This window comes from Schistocerca gregaria, chromosome 1 (genome assembly GCF_023897955.1).
Source record: "Schistocerca gregaria isolate iqSchGreg1 chromosome 1, iqSchGreg1.2, whole genome shotgun sequence".
NCBI lineage: Eukaryota > Metazoa > Arthropoda > Insecta > Orthoptera > Acrididae > Schistocerca > Schistocerca gregaria.
Window position 1 is genome coordinate 666811825 of NC_064920.1, and position 21136 is coordinate 666832960.

At 38.5% G+C, this 21136-nt stretch overlaps 1 protein-coding gene across 1 annotated transcript in view; it reads right to left on the bottom strand.

Moving 5' to 3' along the window:
* Nucleotides 1-21136, bottom strand: part of LOC126362216 (protein CLP1 homolog) — a 63769-nt gene that overhangs the window by 5050 nt on the left and 37583 nt on the right. Inside the window, exons 6-7 of the mRNA XM_050007860.1 lie at nt 19756-19975; nt 10546-10639 (exon numbers count right to left, since the gene is read on the bottom strand). Coding sequence (XP_049863817.1) covers nt 10546-10639; nt 19756-19975 — 314 coding nt within the window. The remainder of the gene's footprint in view (nt 1-10545; nt 10640-19755; nt 19976-21136) is intronic.

The window sequence follows — 21136 nt, forward strand, 5'->3', positions numbered from 1 at the left end:
ATTGCAATGTATGCTCTGCAAAGTGCTCCCATGCTGGTCACAGGGTTAGTAAGGAGTTCTTGTGGTAGAGTGTTCCATTCCTCCAAAAGCATGGGTGATGACTGCTGGATGGCCATTAACGCATGTTGACACGCTGCAATCTGTTTTTCCAATACGCTCCACATGTGCACAAAGGGACTTAAATCAAGCGGAATGGGCAGGCCAGTCCATTTTCAGAATATCTTCTCATTCTAATAGCTTCTCCACTTAAGGTGTTTAATGTGGTCACACACTGTCACACATAAAAATGAAGCTTGGGCACACAAGATACACATGCAGGAACAATACAGTGTCACAATAACACCGACTGGTGACCTAATGGGTTCAAAGATATGGAAATCATTATGCTCATCCAACATTATGCCTACCCAAATTATATAGCACCTGGACCAACAAAACTATCATGCTCAACAAAGTTCCTGGGTGCGTTACTTGTTACCACATATAGTCAATATATCCAGGGTATATTGAGAATTTAATTTTTATGGATGACAATGCATGACCGCATTGACCAGCACAGGTGGAGGAGCTCTTTGAACAAAAGGATATTTGGCATAGGGACTGGCTAGCCCATTCTTTCGAACTAAATAACATCAAACACGCGTGTTATACATTGGGGAGATGTACTGCAGCACATCCACATACACCAACAACCATTCAGCGGTTGTCAAGAGTGGTGGTGGGGGAATGGAGAACCCTATCACAAGAACTATCTACCAACCTTGTAGCCAGCATGGGAGCATGTTTCAGAGCATGCTTTACTGTTTGTAATTATCACATGCCCTATTAAGAATCATGTACCACAGTTTGTAATGCCCAGAGGTCCATCATGCACTGTGGTGACTTAAGGATAATTACTGTCTTTTAATAAATGTGTCATTACTGTTTGTCTCATTGCCTAGTTCTTTCAGTTACCTTCTTTATTATACCGAAGCGTTGTCTCTATGTAGGGTCTATGTGAAAGGCATGCTCAAGAGTTCTCTGGGAATGTTTCTTTCTTTAAACAATGGAAACGCATGTTGGTAATACAGATACGTAATAACAATGGACATAAATTTCTGTGCTTTTAGTTTGTTATCTGAATTCGCATAAATGTCAACCAATGTGATGATTTAAATGCAGTATCCTCTCTCCTTTAAGTACCACATGAAGCCATTTTAGGTTATAAATTGTACCGTGGCAGAACACTAACAAATTTGTAACACATTATTTAAATCATCAACTTACAATATTACTTTTTTAATTTTACCCCTAAAATTAGTTGCAAGAACTTCATTAAATTCACTTGTGTCCAAAACTGACAAACTGGAACAAGGAAAACCAGTTTCATCTTTCCATCTTTCTTTAATTAGATATATTTAAGCACACATGTACAATACAAGATACAATGTTACATTTTATACGTCAAAGGCACATTCACTACTACAAAAAGATGGATAAATATCAAACACGAGTCTGCTACACTTCCATAAGCCTGTAAAGAATACTACCTCTTCATAATACAATGTGCAAGGATGTAGTCTGGAAGCCGGTGACAAAAAAGTGCAACTATTGTATACTACTTGGCATTTTAGTATGTTATTCCTGACGACTTAACAAAAGTGTATTACCAAAAATTTTGGATTATGGGACCCATGAGGCCCAAGCACTTTCAAATGTGTCATAAATGTGCTTTTTAGAAATACTTTATACTAGATAAAACTTTTTTTATGTATTATTCACAATATAAATTGTCCACAGAAAATGTCAGCAAGAACCCAACTGGAACTAACACTATCAGCAATATTCAAAAAGGTGTCAAAAGTGTATGTGTTGTAACTATTTTATACTCTTTGAAATCTTTATCTTCCTTTTTCTTCATTCTCAACGAATTATTATTATTATTATTATTATTATTATTATCATTGAAAAAAAATTAAATAAAATTGTCAAGTTCCAAGAGTCAGCAACACGTAAAGCAAAAATGCATGCATGTTGTACACCAAACCTAAGTTTAATTGTTTTTTCATACTAAGTATTTTATTTATAAATATTTTGATTGTTTCAAACATTTATGAATATAAAAAACATCTATTCTAAATCTAAGTTACTTTTTTTAGTATTTGCAATGCAATGTTGGTACTATTAACAACATTTGATACAATGTATATTATGTGAATAGTATACAGATTCCTGATTTTTTCTATAAAAATTTATATTGCTAAAAAGTGTTGGTATAAGGTAGTTTTCAGATTTTATATTTTACGACACGTTTGAAAGTGCATAGGCATCATATGTCCCAATTACAAACTTTTTAAATAATAGGTTTTTGTTTGTTAAGTTGTCAATGACAATAATATTAAAATACTAAGCAGTATAAAATAGTTGCATCTTTCCTGACAGGAGGCTCTCAGATTAATCCTTAAATTGCCTCCTAACAAATATGACTGATTTCTACTAAAATCTGAGCTTTTGACATGATCCACCATTACCTCGGACATGAAATAAACTGAGAGTCAAGTAAGTAACAATAACAGACAGATGTAAATGATGCAGTAGTGCTAATTGGTGCCAATGACGAAATGTTTCTGCACTTCAATTTCTAAGTCCTCTTTGTTGACTTAATCCTAAAGTTGAAGTGTACAGCTTGTGACTATTCATCAAGATACATTCACATGCACTGTGTGTGTGTGTGTGTGTGTGTGTGTGTGTGTGTGTGTGTGTGTGTGTGTTCCCTTTTCTGAAGAAAGCTTTGGCCAAAAGCTAAATATGTAACAGCCTTTTTTCGTTGTGCATGTCTGCAAGTCAATGTGTCATCTTTATGGTGGTTAGTGATCCATCCTTTCCCTTGTATTGTTAATATCTGTCAATGTTTACTCAGAACTCAAAACTCCTCGTAATAGCTGAACATCGTATACTGACAGCTTGGTTCTTCTGTCATGGACACACACTCCTGCAGTACCAACAACTCCACTGATCTACAGATCAGAACACTGATACAAACTACAAGGTGGAGCAAAGGAAACACGTTTCTTAAACGATTAGTACTCGGCAATGAATGGGGGTACTTATGTGGCACACAGCTCAGACAATGCAGTTTCAGTTGCTATGGAGCATAGATCATCATGTATTTGCAGTCGAGTGGTTCTTTAGAAACAATGATTCTGTCATCATGATTCAACAGTTTTTCTGTCAAATGTTGGACAGTGAGTTTCAGTCAAAAATTGAAACACTATACTGCAATGGGTTGCAGCATTTAGAAGTACTGCATCTGTGATGAAAAAGAAGCCACTAGCCTACCCCATTCAGTTCACACTCTAGAAAACATAGACAATGTGAGAACGGCAGTTCCTGCTAGTCCAAAATGATCTGCTAGGCGAGAAGCTGTATTGCTGGGTGTGTCACGTCATTCCCTTCTATGCATCTTACATGTAGGCTCAAGATTAAGAAAAAGTTTTGGCATAGTGGATGCTATTTTAACAGAAGATACAGATATCCCAGCATTCAGGAGTGATGAAGCCCATTTTCATCTGGATGTTTATGTTAATGTAGGGAACTGTCAATATGTGGTTCCAACAGAATGGTGCCACAGCTCACATGGCAAGAACATCCATGGAAGTGGTTCGACAAATGTTGCTTGGCCCCCACGTTTACCCGATCTGTGACTTCTTTTACTGGGCCTACTTGAAATCCGAAATCGGTATGCACAAGTCCCGCACAATCGATTACCTCAAGGTTTCCATTCATCACGAAACTGAAGCTGTGCCAAACGAAATGTTGGAGAGAGCCATGTGTAGCTTTTCGGAGAAGACCCAAATTTGTGTCCAGCAAGGAGAACATAATCTTAATGAAATTATTTTACAAACCTAATTCAGGTATGTAGATTTCGAAAGTGCAATAAAAGTACTATTACTGAATGTAAGATTAAAAAAAAAAAAAAAACAAAGCCGGTTTCTATTATTCAATAATGAAAAACATGCATTTCCTTTCGTCCATTCTGTATAATGCTCCAAACAAGCCTATCATCATTTTTACTGCCAATATCAAACAACGGAAAATCCAGGATGGCACATAAAAATATTTTGAAAAGGATAGTTGCTAATCACGACACAGTGGAGATGCTGAGTCACAGACAGGCACAATAAAAAGTGAGCTTGCTGCCAACATGGCTTTTGTCGGAAACACACACACACACACACACACACACACACACACACACACACACACACACACACAAGCAAACGTAACTCACACACACATGACCACAGTCCCTGGATGCTGAGGCCATGTGGTCATGTCCATGTTAGTTGCGTTTGCATCAGTATGTATCTGTATGTTGTCTATTTCTGATGAAGGTCTTGTTCCACAAAATTTCGGGAGAACTTCTGGATGTTTGTAACTTCCTGCCACAATATTTCGGAGCAGAGTCTTATGGCCATCTTCAGGAGATAATGCCAAAAACACACTGAGCTCTGGTATTTAAGGCCCGCCGGCACATGTGTGGTGGATTCACCTGGCATTGCACGTGTGCTAGTTGAGCGCATTTGATTCTGCGGCACCATGAGCCCTCCATGGCGCAAACTCACTGCACCGATATAAATTTGATTGTCTTCCTGGGGTTCCATCATAGAACTCCGCTGGCTATGGAGGACATCAAGTTTTTCAACGACTGGATTCCATGCCGAATTCAACTGAAAACCACTGTCTCCATTAATAAGAGACTCACTGTCAGACAGTCATATTTCCACAGATTCATGAATAAAAGGACTCCAAAAGTTAGATATATGGGCCACAATATTTGTCTCACTGTAGTCGATGACATGATCAGTGGAAATACAGTGTTCGGTGATGGCAATCTTACGAGGCTGAAGATGGCGAGTATGCTGCTGATTTTCTATGATGTGATCCTGCACAGTACATGTCGTTTGCTCTATATAAGATTTACCGCATTCACACAGAATCCTGTAAACATCTGCCTCACGCAGCTCTAAGTCATCTTTGACAGACCCCAACAGCAAAGAAATTTTTGCAGAAGGGCGAAAGATTGCTTTCACTTCATATTTTCTTAGTATTCTGCCTATTTGCCCTGAAATATTACTAATATATGGTAAATAGGCAGTCGTTTTAATGGCCTCTTCCTCTTCTTTGCTCTGTCGTTTACAGGTCTGCAGTGCTCTCTCCACTTGCTGAGATGAATACCCATTCTTCAGAAATACAATCTACAGGAGCTTCAGTTCCATTTGCAAACTATCGGTGTCAGAGATGACGTGGGCTCGGTGAATCAATGTCTTCAAACACCCATTGTTTGTGCCGGATGGTGGCAACTAGCAGCTTGCAAGTAAAGGTCTGTGTGAGTGGACTTTCTATATACTGAATGACCACGTGTGCCATCACTCTTATGTCGCACCAAGACATCTAGAAACGACAGGCAGCCCTCCTTCTCCAACTCCATAGTAAATTTCATGTTTTCGTCTACGGAGTTCAGATGATGTAGGAACTCTCGCAGATGATCCAAACTGTGAGGCCAAACTATAAAAGTATCATCAACATATCGCCAAAATACTGTTGGTTTAAAAGTGGCTGAGGCGAGTGCTCACTCCTCAAACTATTTTAAATATAAAATTCAATAGACTCTGTCTTTCATATAATGTAATACCTAACTATATACATGTAAATGTAAACAGTATGTCACCTGCAGCTCGTCATGCCAAACATAAAGCTGAAATTGAGTGGCTGAATCAAGAAATTAGAAACCTACACATTTTTTAAAAACTAATAGCCACATGTATACAAAACAACAAAGAACGTTAATTATCTTTAACATATGGAAAATAAAAGCCCACTGAGGATGCTGCAACTGCAGTGAAACATGTTTGGGTTATAAAACAAAACTGTGTTTTGCTAAAGGCGGACCCTATCCAAAAACATATATATTGTTAAAGCAAACACGGAAAAAAGGAGCTTCAATACCAAGATGATTATTTCGACGCCTTGCCAGGCATTTCCGAGCAAGCTCTACAACAAATTCCGGAACACTACAGCAAAGTTACATCAAACTATTTTAAATATAAAATTCAATAGACTCTGTCTTTCATATAATGTAATACCTAACTATATACATGTAAATGTAAACAGTATGTCACCTGCAGCTCGTCATGCCAAACATAAAGCTGAAATTGAGTGGCTGAAGCAAAAAATTAGAAACCTACACATTTTTTAAAAACTAATAGCCACATGTATACAAAACAACAAAGAACGTTAATTATCTTTAACATATGGAAAATAAAAGCTCACTGAGGATGCTGCAACTGCAGTGAAACATGTTTGGGTTATAAAACAAAACTGTGTTTTGCTAAAGGCGGACCCTATCCAAAAACATATATATTGTTAAAGCAAACACGGAAAAAAAAGAGCTTCAATACCAAGATGATTATTCCTGAAAAAGGTTGGCCACCAGGGGGAGACAAAGGATTCCCCATGGCAACACCGTCTGATTCCTCATAAAACCCATTGTTAAATAAAAAGTATGTAGAGGAGAGGCTGTGCTCAAACAGCACTGTAATGTCAGCTTCAAACCTACTGCCAATGAGATGTAGTGAGTCCGCAAGAGGTACATTTGTAAAAAGTGAAACTACATTGAAACTGACCAACAAGTCATAACTTTGCAGCTGGAATAATGTAAGTCTTGCTGTGTGTTGAGAAGAGCAACACGGCCGAAGAGAAAAATCTTGCCTATGGAGAGGGCAGCCCTCTGCAACTTGCGAGCAGACCCGGATACAGTGGTAAATAAATCGGACAAAGGTAATGCTACTGTTTCAATACTACAGGAGGACTATATTAATAAGACCTATGTTTTATTAAGCGACTCAACATATCGCAAAATTGATAAGGATACTACGACCCGTGTGGTGCGGAAAACAGCAGAACTTCTGTCTAACAGTTCTTTGCCAAAGGAGGTGATTAATAAACTGATACCAAATAGTTCAGTTCCATCTAGGCTATATGGATTGCTGAAGAACCACATGGATAATGTGCCTTTATGTCAAATTGTGAGTAATATTGGAATAGCCACCTATGACTTAACGAAGTATTTGGTGTCTTTGCTCAAGCCAATGGTAGGAAATTGTTCACATCACATAAAGAACTGCAGTGATTTCATCAGCAGACTTCAGTTATTGCAGCTGCAAAGTTATGACTTGTTGGTCAGTTTTGATGTAGTTTCACTCTTCACAAATGTACCTCTTGTGGACTCACTACATCTCAATGGCAATAGGTTTGGAGCTGACATTACAGTGCTGTTCGAGCACTCCCTCTCCTGTAATTATTTTTTGTTTAACGATAAGTTTTGTGAACAGTCAGACAGTGTCTGCCATGGGGAGTCCATTGTCTTCCCCAGTGGTCAATCTTTTTCTGGAACAATTTGAGGAGGAGTGAGCACTTGCCTCAGCCACTTTTAAACCAACAGTATTTTGGCGATATGTTGATGTTACTTTTATAGTAGAGTTCTTACAACTATGGAGTTGGAGGATGGAGGTTGCCTGCTGTTTTTAGATGTCTTAGTGTGACACAAGAACGATGGCACAAGTGGTCATTCAGTATATAGAAAGTCCACTCACACAGACCTTTACTTGCAAGCCGCTGGTTGCCAACATCTGGCTCAAATGATAGGTGTTTTGAAGACACTGGTTCACCGAGCCCACGTCATCTCTGACACTGATAGTTTGCAAACGGAACTGTTGATTGTATTTCTGAAGTGGAGAGAGCACTGCAGACCTGTAAACGGTGGAGCAAAGAAGAGGAAGAGGCCTTTAAAATGACTGCCTATTTACCATATATTGGTAATATTTCAGGGCAAATAGGCAGAATACTAAGAATATATATGAAAGCAATCTTTCTCCCTCCTGCAAAATTTTTGTTGCTGTTGGGGTCTGTCAAAGATGACCTATAGCTGCGCAAGGCAGGTGTTTACAGGATTCTGTGTGAATGCGGCAAATCTTATATAGGGTAAATAACATGTACTGTGCAGGATCGCATTGGAGAACACCAGCGGCATACTCACCTTCTTCAGCCTTGTAGGACTGCCATCACTGAATACTGTATTTCCACTGATCATGTCATGAACAACAGTGATACAAATATTGTGGCCCACATGTCTAACTGCATATTGAAGTTCTATTATTAACGAATCCATGGAAATATGACTGTCTGACAATGAGTCTCTTAATAACCGAGACAGTGGTCTTCAGTTGAATTTGGCATGGAATCCAATTGTTGAAAAACTTTGTGTCCTCCATAGCCAGCGTACTTCTATAATGGAACTGCAGGAAGACAATTTAATTGATATGAAAGCGGCGAGTTTTCAATATGCAGGGCTCGCGGCGCACCAGAATCAAACGCGCTCAAGTAGTGCATGTGATACCAAATGAATCCACCACGCACGTGCCAACGGGGCCTTAAATACCATAGCTCCGTGCATTTTCGCCAGTATCACCTGAAGATGGCCACAAGACTCTGTGCCAAAATTTTGTAGCAGGAAGTTACAACGATCCGGCAGTTCTCCTGAAATTTTGTGGAACAATATGCATGCCGAGGAAGTTTTAACTCTCATGAAGGCCTTGTTGGCTGAAAGCTCAGTTTCTGATAGTTGTTCCCACATCTATTTCATACTTGGCTCAGACTAAATGCCAATCACTGGATATTAAATAAACTAACTTTTACATGTGAACAGAACTCAACTCACTCACTTCATCTGTCAGTCTATGTTATAACAAACTTGAACAAACATAAGGAAAAGGTAAGATTGCTACTTATCGTAAAGATGACACCTTAAGTTGCTCATAGTAACAATTACAAGACACTTCTCAATGACAATTAAGGTAGCTCTGCCTGTCTGCAACTTAATGTGTCATCTTTACAGTACACAGCAATCTGTCTTTCCATTACATTGTTGGTATTCCGACCTGGAGTTTCCATTGTTTGATTACCCCAGATTTGAAGCTTGTGCAATTTTTTGTAGCACACAGTTTAAAAATTTACACACATAGTGTCCTAATACTTGCAGTCACTGTAATACAGTTTCAAATCATATGCATTTCCATGTCTAATAAAATCAATACACATGCTATTCTATGGGTTATATTTCACAGCTGTCATCAAACAGCAGTCTTCTGATAGATCACATTCTGCACATGAGCATTTGCATGGAATCTATAGGTGTTTCAAGTGATCTCCTATTGTTTCCACAATCTTAGCACAGTGCTAGATGAATTTCCAATTCAATCACATCAATTGCAGTTCAAATAGTGTGTGAATGCAGACAACTCTCATTGAGTAGCAGCAGAACTGAGGCATATTTAAAAAAAACAACAACTAATGATGTGGCAGCAGAGCCTATGAATCGTAATTACAATCTGCATAAGGTGCAAGAATGTAAGCTGAGTCACTTTATTTGCACATCTATATACTTTTCAATTGCTCCACAATACAGTGAGTGGTTTTCTCCATTATTTGCATCCACTTATGATTTTCCAGGATCACTTTAACTATGGTACACCTTTCTTCCAGTTTACCTACTACACTATTGCATTCAAACTACATGTACACAAAACCACATTAAACAACCTAATTCACTAGCCCTCTCATATTGTGCTCAGCAACTTGTCAGGCTAGTGATATTAAATGCATATATTCCTTACAAGGCAGCTATATTAGATACCTCACATCCCACTGGCCAACATATTTCTCTGGCAGTCAGTTACATAGCATTTGAATTATGGCAAATGCTGTTAAGCACTGTTACACCTACAAGGACAACTCAATATAATTACCTATTGCCTTGGAGAGAAACAATCTGTAAACGCACTGTGAAATTTAACTGATACACGTAACTGTTCTGGACCACAAATAAGAGAATTTGCCACTCTGAATTTGTTTGACACCCTCCTAATATTCTGCAGTGTCAAAGGCATTGAGGTTAGTTACGGTTTAATGCTGTTAAATGACTTCTAATGTTGTCTTGTGTTAAACTTGAAATATTCAGCAAGCATTTCAAATGAAACTTATTTCTGATTACACTATTTGTACTTATCAAAACCACAATATAAATTTCTTCACCTCTTTAACTTTGCTATCATCATCTTGGTATTACTGCACATTTACAACTGCGGTTCAGAAAAAAAAAAGAAAAAGAAAAAAAAATCTAACTGAATTTTCCAGTAACATTTACTAACAACCAAATCAGACTTTTTCTTTGAAATACACAATTTAGAACTGTTTAATCAAGTTCGACTACAATATCATTTTCTTCAAATTAATGTAATTAATTATAAACTCTCTGAATAGTTTAAGTGAAGGATCTGCCCAAAAACTAGTAAAGTCTTCATTATTTTTGTGTGCCTATCAATAACACATCATTTCTATTGTTTAGTCAGTTGTTAACTTTACTCGTACATTATTTACATTCTCCCAGAACTTTCCATACCATAATTATTATCAAAGTCTGACTTCGTAGCACACTTCTATACTTACACACATATAAAACCTGCAACATTACTGTGAATGACATCATCATCTGTAGAGGCAGCAAAGCTAACAGCAAGCAAATGATGCAACAGATTAGGTCCTGAAAGAAAGAGATTTGCAATTTTACAAGTCCAATCTTAGAACAGCATCATATAACATTTTGGAGAAGGCTCTGTATAATTCAAAGTTAATCATATTCTTACAGGAGCAGCACCTGGTCACAAAATTAAGCAAAAAATTAAATGTACTGAATGTGTCTGCAACAAGTAGCTTGTAAATAACATGTAATTAACGTTTCTATTTACTCTAGCATTTGAGTGTAATGCTGACATTTAAAACTCAATGCATTAGTATGTACAATAAATTTATTACTTTAAATTATAAAGTCTCTGGAAAAATAACTTGTGATTATTATCTAATAAACAAAGTTTTCTAGAATTCGCTTTTCTTCAGCCACACTCAAAAAGTTACAGATTCTACTGTATTTTTTAAATAGTTGATGTCAGTCTTTTTTTAGCTTTCTGTTACACAGCTGCCCCTCTTCTGTATCAAGAACTGTTAACATTTGTTTCTGTAAATAATTTACAAGAAGACCATTTACAGAATAGCAAAAGTACTTAGGTTTGAAAGGCACACACAAGAGAAAGAAAACTTGCTAGTTTTGTCAAACTAGAGTGTGCATGCGCACGAGTGACGTTACCATGGAGGTGCTGTGAAACAGTGCCATGTCCACACCACACATTTGCGCCACGCCATTTCTGTGTGAACTGCATCTTAGATCACTTAATCGGGCAGGTTAGAAAATGTTATACGGAAATGGATAGATTGAAATTAGATATCATAGGAATTAGAAAAGTATGGTTGCATGAGGAACGGGACTTCTGGTCAGGTGAATACAGGGTGGTTGTTGTTGTTGTTGTTGTGGTCTTCATTCCTGAGACTGGTTTGATGCAGCTCTCCATGCTACTGTATCCTGTGCAAGCTTCTTCATCTTCCAGTACTTACTGCAACCTACATCCTTCATCCTCCCCCCATGAACCATGGACCTTGCCGTTGGTGGGGAGGCTTGCGTGCCTCAGCGATACAGATGGCCGTACCGTAGGTGCAACCACAACGGAGGGGTATCTGTTGAGAGGCCAGACAAACGTGTGGTTCCTGAAGAGGGGCAGCAGCCTTTTCAGTAGTTGCAGGGGCAACAGTCTGGATGATTGACTGATCTGGCCTTGCAACATTAACCAAAACGGCCTTGCTGTGCTGGTACTGCGAACGGCTGAAAGCAAGGGGAAACTACAGCCGTAATTTTTCCCGAGGACATGGAGCTTTACTGTATGATTAAATGATGATGGCATCCTCTTGGGTAAAATATTCCGGAGGTAAAATAGTCCCCCATTCGGATCTCCGGGCGGGGACTACTCAGGAGGATGTCGTTATCAGGAGAAAGAAAACTGGCGTTCTACGGATCGGAGCGTGGAATGTCAGATCCCTTAATCGGGCAGGTAGGTTAGAAAATTTAAAAAGGGAAATGGATAGGTTAAAGTTAGATATAGTGGGAATTAGTGAAGTTCGGTAGCAGGAGGAACAAGACTTCTGGTCAGGTGACTACAGGGTTATAAACACAAAATCAAATAGGGGTAATGCAGGAGTAGGTTTAATAATGAATAGGAAAATAGGAATGCGGGTAAGCTACTACAAACAGCATAGTGAACGCATTATTGTGGCCAAGATAGATACGAAGCCCACACCTACTACAGTAGTAGAAGTTTATATGCCAACTAGCTCTGCAGATGATGAAGAAATTGAAGAAATGTATGATGAAATAAAAGAAATTATTCAGATAGTGAAGGGAGACGAAAATTTAATAGTAATGGGTGACTGGAATTCGAGTGTAGGAAAAGGGAGAGAAGGAAACATAGTAGGTGAATATGGATTGGGGCTAAGAAATGAAAGAGGAAGCCGCCTAGTAGAATTTTGCACAGAGCACAACTTAATCATAGCTAACACTTGGTTTAAGAATCATGAAAGAAGGTTGTATACGTGGAAGAACCCTGGAGATACCAAAAGGTATCAGATAGATTATATAATGGTAAGACAGAGATTTAGGAACCAGGTTTTAAGTTGTAAGACATTTCCAGGGGCAGATGTGGACTCCGACCACAATCTATTGGTTATGACCTGTAGATTAAAACTGAAGAAACTGCAAAAATGTGGGAAATTAAGGTGATGGGACCTGGATAAACTGAAAGAACCAGAGGTTGTACAGAGTTTCAGGAAGAGCATAAGGGAACAATTGACAGGAATAGGGGAAAGAAATACAGTAGAAGAAGAATGGGTAGCTCTGAGGGATGTAGTAGTGAAGGCAGCAGAGGATAAAGTAGGTACAAAGACGAGGGCTGCTAGAAATCCTTGGGTAACAGAAGAAATATTGAATTCAATTGATGAAAGGAGAAAATATAAAAATGCAGTAAATGAAGCAGGCAAAAAGGAATACAAACGTCTCAAAAATGAGATCGACAGGAAGTGCAAAATGGCTAAACAGGGATGGCTAGAGGACAAATGTAAGGATGTAGAAGCTTATCTCACTAGGGGTAAGATAGATACTGCCTACAGGAAAATTAAAGAGACCTTTGGAGAGAAGAGAACCACGTGTATGAATATCAAGAGCTCAGATGGCAGCCCAGTTCTAAGCAAAGAAGGGAAGGCAGAAAGGTGGAAGGAGTATATAGAAGGTTTATACAAGGGCGATGTACTTGAGGACAATATTATGGAAATGGAAGAGGATGTAGATGAAGACGAAATGGGAGATACGATACTGCGTGAAGAGTTTGACAGAGCACTGAAAGACCTGAGTCGAAACAAGGCCCCCGGAGTAGACAACATTCCTCTCTACTTCGACCATCATCAGTTATTTTACTTCCTAAATAGCAAAACTCCTTTACTACTTTAAGTGTCTCATTTCCTAATCTAATTCCCTCAGCATCACCCAATTTAATTTGACTACATTCCATTATCCTCGTTTTGCTTTTGTTAATGTTCATCTTATATCCTCCTTTCAAGACACTGTCCATTCCGTTCAACTGCACTTCCAAGTCCTTTGCCGTCTCTGACAGAATTACAATGTCATCGGCGAACCTCAAAGTTTTTACTTCGTCTCCATGAATTTTAATACCTACTCCAAATTTTTCTTTTGTTTCCTTTACTGCTTGCTCAATATACAGATTGAATAACATCGGGGAGAGGCTACAACCCTGTCTCACTCCTTTCCCAACCACTGCTTCCCTTTCATGCCCCTCGACTCTTATGACTGCCATCTGGTTTCTGTACAAATTATAAATAGCCTTTCGCTCCCTGTATCTTACCCCTGCCACCTTTAGAATTTGAAAAAGAGTATTCCAGTCAACATTGTCAAAACTTTCTCTAAGTCTACAAACGCTAGAAACGTAGGTTTGCCTTTTCTTAATCTTTCTTCTAAGATAAGTCGTAAGGTCAGTATTGCCTCACGTGTTCCAACATTTCGACGGAATCCAAACTGATCCTCTCCGAGGTCTGCATCTACCAGTTTTTCCATTCGTCTGTAAAGAATTCGCGTTAGTATTTTGCAGCCGTGGCTTATTAAACTGATAGTTCGGTAATTTTCACATCTGTCAGCACCTGCTTTCTTTGGGATTGGAATTATTATATTCTTCTTGAAGTCTGAGGGTATTTCGCCTGTCTCATACATCTTGCTCACCAGCTGGTAGAGTTTTGTCAGGACTGGTTGTCCCAAGGCTGTCAGTAGTTCTAATGGAATGCTTTACCCCTGCCACCTTCAGAATTTGAAAGAGAGTATTCCAGTTAACATTGTCAAAAGCTTTCTCTAAGTCTACAAATGCTAGAAACGTAGGTTTGCCTTTTCTTAATCTTTCTTCTAAGATCAGTTGTAGGGTTAGTATTGCCTCACGTGTTCCAACATTTCTACGGAACCCAAACTGATCCTCCCCGAGGTCCGCCACTACCAGTTTTTCCATTCGTCTGTAAAGAATTCGCGTTAGTATTTTGTACCTGTGACTTATTAAACTGATAGTTCGGTAATTTTCACATCTATCAACACCTGCTTTCTTTGGGATTGGAATTGTTATATTCTTCTTGAAGTCTGAGGGTATTTCGCCTGTCTCATACATGTTGCTCACCAGATGGTAGAGTTTTGTCATGACTGGCTCTCCCACGGCCATCAGTAGCTCTAATGGAATGTTGTCTACTCCCAGAGCCTTGTTTCGACTTAGGTCTTTCAGTGCTCTGTCAAACTCTTCACGCAGTATCTTAGCTCCCATTTCGTCTTCATCTACATCCTCTTCCATTTCCATAATATTGTCTTCAAGTATATCGCCTGTAACATTATGTGATTGTCTTATCATTTTAAATCATTCACTAACCAAGCAGTCGCTCGGCAACAGCTACAGTTAGCATATAATGTTGCGAGAATGTAAAAGGTGAATGACCTGTGACATAACTTGTTTATTGTCGAAGCGCCGTCAGAGATGCAGTGAGTTATTGACTTTGACAATCGCGGCGCGAAAAACGGACAGAAGAAGAACACTTTTACACATTTTCTCTTTTATGTATGGGATATTCTTGATGAACAGTTACTCATTCTTCTCTTGTCTCTTGTAACTTGTGTCGGATGCGCATGTCTTGCCGCCGTATTATTATTATCGTTAAAAATAATATTATTTTAGTGTAAAGTAAAAGTGCAACACTGCATAGCAGTAAATTTATTGTGCGACGTGTATGTGAAAACGTCAAAGGAATTATTGTCATTACCAGAAGAGAAGTGCCAGTCAAAACGGCATCCATGTTAAATCTTTCATTGGAGTGTAAGTTCTTCTATTAATTGGCATAAATTCAGATTTAAATGGAATTGGTGTCTGGACTATTTATTTAGTGTAGAATCTATGTCTCACTCCTTCATGAAGTTATTTAATTTTCTTTATGTTTCTGCCAAATAGAGAGTTCACGGTCACGAATTCTTTTTGAAATCGGACGGAAGTTGTATGCGGCGAAATATTTTCTCCGCGCCACATTCTACAGGTAAATGCATAATAAACTACAGTCCCTTAGGAAATTCATGTTGAGCTATCCAAAAGTAATTATATTTTGAATAGGCATTTACTGTCCTCTGCAATGCAACTTCCGACTGATCAGACGATCCAACAAGAGGCAGCTGCACACGGTCGGCGTTTGCAAATATATTTCCACCGCTGATTATAGCTGTATGTTGCAGCACAAAAGAAACATATTGTTATAATTAGCGACTACGAACGGGGACGTTTATAACGTATGTTTATGTATACACATTACATAAACATATTGTTACATGCCCTTGTATAAACCCTCTATATACTCCTTCCACCTTTCAGCCTTCCCTTCTTTGCTTAGAACTGGGTTTCCATCTGAGCTCTTGATATTCATATAAGTGGTTCTCTTCTCTCCAAAGGTCTCTTTAATTTTCTTGTAGGCAGTATCTATCTTACCACTAGTGAGATAAGCCTCTACATCCTTACATTTGTCCTCTAGCCATCCCTGCTTAGCCATTTTGCACTTCCTGTCGATCTCATTTTTGAGACGTTTGTATTCCTTTTTGCCTGCTTCACTTGCTGCATTTTTGTATTTTCTCCTTTCATCAATTAAATTCAGTATCTCTTCTGTTACCCAAGGATTTCTATTAGCCCTCATCTTTTTACCTACTTGATCGTCTGCTGCCTTCACTGCTTCATCCCTCAGAGCCACCCATTCTTCTTCTACTGTATTTCTTTCCCCCATTCCTGTCAATTGTTCCCTTATGCTCTCCCTGAAACTCTCTACAACCTCTGGTTTAGACAGTTGATCCAGGTCCCATCTCCTTAAATTAGCACCTTTTTGTAGTTTCTTCAGTTTTAATCTACAGATCGTAACCAATAGATTGTGGTCAGAGTCCACATCTGCCCCTGGAAATGTCTTACAATTTAAAACCTGGTTCCTAAATCTCTGCCTTACCATTATATAATCTATCTGATACCTTTTAGTATATCCAGGATTCTTCCATGTATACAACCTTCTTTTATGAATCTTGAACCAAGTGTTAGCTATGATTAAGTTATGCTCTGTGCAAAATTCTACCAGATGGCTTCCTCTTTCATTTCTTAGCCCCAATCCATATACACCTACTATGTTTCCTTCTCTCCCTTTTCCTACTGACGAATTCCAGTCACCCATGACTATTAAACTTTCGTCTCCATTCACTACCTGAATAATTTCTTTTATCTCATCATACATTTCTTCAATTTCTTCATCATCTGCAGAGCTAGTTGGCATATAAACTTGTACTACTGTAGTAGGCATGGGCTTTGTGTCTATCTTGCCCACAATAATGCATTCACTGTGCTGTTTGTAGTAGCTTACCCGCACTCCTATTTTTTTTATTCATTATTAAACCTACTCCTGCATTACCCCTATTTAATTTTGTATTTATAACCCTGTATTCACCTGACCAAAAGTCTTGTTCCTCCTGCCACCGAACTTCACTAATTCCTACTATATCTAACTTTAACCTATCCATTTCCCTTTTCAAATTTTCTAACCTACTGCCCGATTAAGGGATCTGACATTCCACGCTCCGATCCATAGAACGCCAGTTTTCTTTCTCCTGATAACAATGTCCTCTTGAGTAGTCCCCGCCCGGAGGTCCGAATGGGGGACTATTTTAACTTCAGAATATTTTACCCAAGAGGACGCCATCATCATTTAATCATACAGTAAAGCTCCAAGCCCTCGGAAAATTTACGGCTGTAGTTTCCCCTTGCTTTCAGCCGTTAGTACAGGAGCGAGTCTAATAATGAATAAGAAAATAGGAATGTGAGTAAGCTGCTATGAACAGCAATGAATCCATTATTGTAGTCAAGACAAACATCAAGCCAACACCCACCACAGTAGTACAGGTTTAGATGCCGTCTAGCTTCACAGATGAAGAAGAGATTGAAGAAATGAATGATGAGATAAAAGAAATTATTCATATAGTTCAGGGTGATGAAAATTTAACTGTGGTGGGGGACCAGAATATGATAATAGGGAAAGGAAGAAAAAATAGTTGGTGAACATGGACTGAGTGACAGGAATGAAAGAGGAAGCCACCTGATGAGACTTTTGCATGGAGCATAATTTAAAAATTGCTAACACTTGGCTTAAGAATCATTAAATAAGGCTGTATATGGGGAAGGGGCTTGGAGACATTGGAAGGTTTCAGAATGATTATTTAATCGTAAGATAGAGTTTTTGGAATTAAATTTTAAACTGTAAGATATTTCCAGGGGCTGATGTGGGCTCTGACCACAATTTTGTCATTGTAAACTATAGATTAAAACCAAAGAAATTTCAAAAAGGTAGGGAATTAAGGAGACAAGACCTGTATAAGTTGAAAGAGCCAGAGGTTGTACAGTTTCAAAGTGAACATTAGGCAACAGTAATGACCAACTGCAACAGGGAAAAGCATAGAGTAGGAGATGAGGGATAGCTTTGAGAGATGAAATACTTAAGGCAGCAGAGGATCATATAGGTAAACAGACAAGGTCTACAAAAAATCCTTGGATATTACAGAAATATTGAATTTAATGGATGAAAGGAGAAAATATAAAAATGCAGTAACAAGGCAAGCGATAGGAAAATGAGATTGACAGGAGGTGCATAATGGCTATGCAGGAATGACTGCAGGACAAATGCAAGGCTGAGAAGTATGTTTAACAAGGGGGAAGGCAGAAATGCCCTACTATAAAATTAGAGAGACCCGTGGAGAAAAGGGAAGTGGTATATGACTAGCTAGAGCTCATATGGAAATCAGTACTTAGTGAAGAAGGGAAAGTTGAAAGGGGGAAGGGGTATATACAGGGGCTGTACAAGGGAAATGAAGGTCATATTATAGGAAGGGAAGAGAAAACAGAAAGAGATGAGATGGGGGAGATAATACTATGAGAATAATTTGACAGAGCACTGGAATACCTGTGTGGAAAAAAGGCCACTGGAGTAGATTGCATTCTGTCAGTACTACTGATATACTTGGGAGAGCCAGACATGACAATACTATTCCACCTGGCATGCAAGATGTATGAGACATGCAAAATATCCTAAGTTTGCAAGAAGAATGCAATAATTCCAATTGCAAAGTAAGCAGCTGCTGACAGGTATGAATATTACTAAACTATCAGTTTAGTAAATCATGGCTGCATAATACTAACATAAATATTTTACAGAAGAATGGAAAAACTGGTAGAAGCTGACCTACGGGAAGATCAATTTGGATTTTGGAGAAATATAGGAACAAGTGAAGCAATACTGACTCTTCAACTTCTCTTAGAAGATAGGTTAAGGGATGGCAAATCTACATTTGTAAAATTTATAGACTTAGTGAAAGGTTTTGACGATGTTGACTGGAATACACTGTTTGAAATTCTGATGGTATCAGTGGTACAATACCAGGAGCGAAAGGTTGTTCACAACTTGTACAGACACTGGACGACAGTTATAAAAATCAAAGGGCATAAAAGGGAAGCAGTGGTCGCAAAGAGTGTGAGATAGGGGTGCAGCGTTTATCCAGTACCACATCTCAAAGTATAATGAGAAATATTAGGTTGGTGCAAAAGTTCACAGTGTTTTTGTTCTGCATGTCGGTATTCCTGTTGCTACAGATTTACCAATCGATTGTCATTTATTATTTGTGTATCTCTGCTTTTTCGTCATCAACTGATTCATCAACGACACCAATCATTCCTATCTTGTACTGATACTAGTGACAAGAAATGGTGTCTTTATGCTAACATAAGGAAAATAAAAAAAAAAGCAGTAACGCCACATACAAAGACCTGCATGTATCCACAAAAGATAATGTTATGCATCTGTTGGAATAGTGACAGTGTGGTCTACTACGAATTGCTTGCACAAGGGTAAACATCACTGCTGACATTTAATGTCAACAATTGAGACATATTGCAGACACAATCCAAGTACAACAACCAGGAAGACTGCGTGAATCGATGCTATTCCATGATAATGCCCAGCGGCATTCTGCTAGACTGACAAAAACACTAAGGTTCAATGTTAAATATAGCATGTGTTCTTTCAAATGTCTTTTTAACAAGAAGATGCAATAAATAAATAAACAAACAAACAGGTTGAATGAAAAATAACACATGGAAGGAAAATTTAAAGAAATACCTGGTGTTACTGCAACTAGCTTTGTATGGTTATCTTCTGCTTTCATTCCCAAGGGCATGCACGAATCAGGCAATGCTGGAGCTCCGATTTTATATATTTTTAGTTCACTGAATCTCACATCAAAAGAATGTGGATACAATGGAGAACGAAGTCCATAGAAGTATTCTCTGACTCTGGAATCCCTTGCTTCAGCACGTTGACTTTGACTCCTCTCAACGACCTGAGAAAAGTATGGGAATAACAGTTAGTTCTATTTAGTCTATGCTTTTATATTACGTTCATGATAGTCTTACCAGTTTTATATTATCGAAATCCTTGCACTTGTACGAGGGTCATCATGTCCCACATTTTCTTAAAAAGCCATTAACATACATACACAAACATCCATGTTTGTGCTTCACATTTGATGCTTGATCTGTGTGCTATTGAAGTTTCAAACCCCTCTGGCAGATGGCAGAGACGTAGTACAGCATCAAAATGGCGTCTACATATGACTCTCATTACAAGCAGCATGCTCTTATTGGATTCTTGTGTGCAGAAAAAGAAACAGTGGTGAACATCCATAAACGTCTGCGTGCAGTGTATGACGATGCTTCAACTGATAGTAGTACAGTTGGACATTGGGTAAAGAAAGTTACAGCCTCAGGAAATGCAGAAACAGAGCTCAGCCACACTTGGGACATCCTATCACAGCCACTGCTCCAGACATGCTGGATCATGTGGATGTCACTATTCAGGCCGATTGGCACATCACAACTCGACAATTGGGGAACACACTTTGAAGATGATGAGAGTGTTAGTCACGCAGTGAAAATATGGCTAAGCTTACAGGACAAGAGCTTTTACCAGCAGGGAATACATACTCTTCCATTGTGATGGAGGCTACATACAAAAATAGGACATGGACAGGACACATTGATTTATATTGTCATCAAATTCTGACTCTTAACAGTAAATATTCTCTGAGAAAAAAGTGCGGGGCAATACCTATTGAATGATCCTTGTAGAATGCAAGAAAGTAATAGGATTTTACACATGCATGTTTGCCAAATAGTAAATGCCAATTGTATTATCCTGCATGACACTGTATTCAGTGCTGGGGACAGCATACATACAACTCATGCCATGAAAAGTATACATTCTTAGCAGATTTCAATGGGGAAAGCCTTATGTTTTATTATGACTAATTTTCATCAATCTGAGCTAATGGTTTTAGTGATGACTATTATTATTATTAATAATAATCACTCACATCTTTGCCCTTTTCTCCCATTCCCTAAAATATCAACACGAAACTTTACAGATTTTATCGTAAATTAAACAAAGGACTCCATAAAGACATATTTTCCATGGTCACAGCATCAGAGATTTAAACTGAATT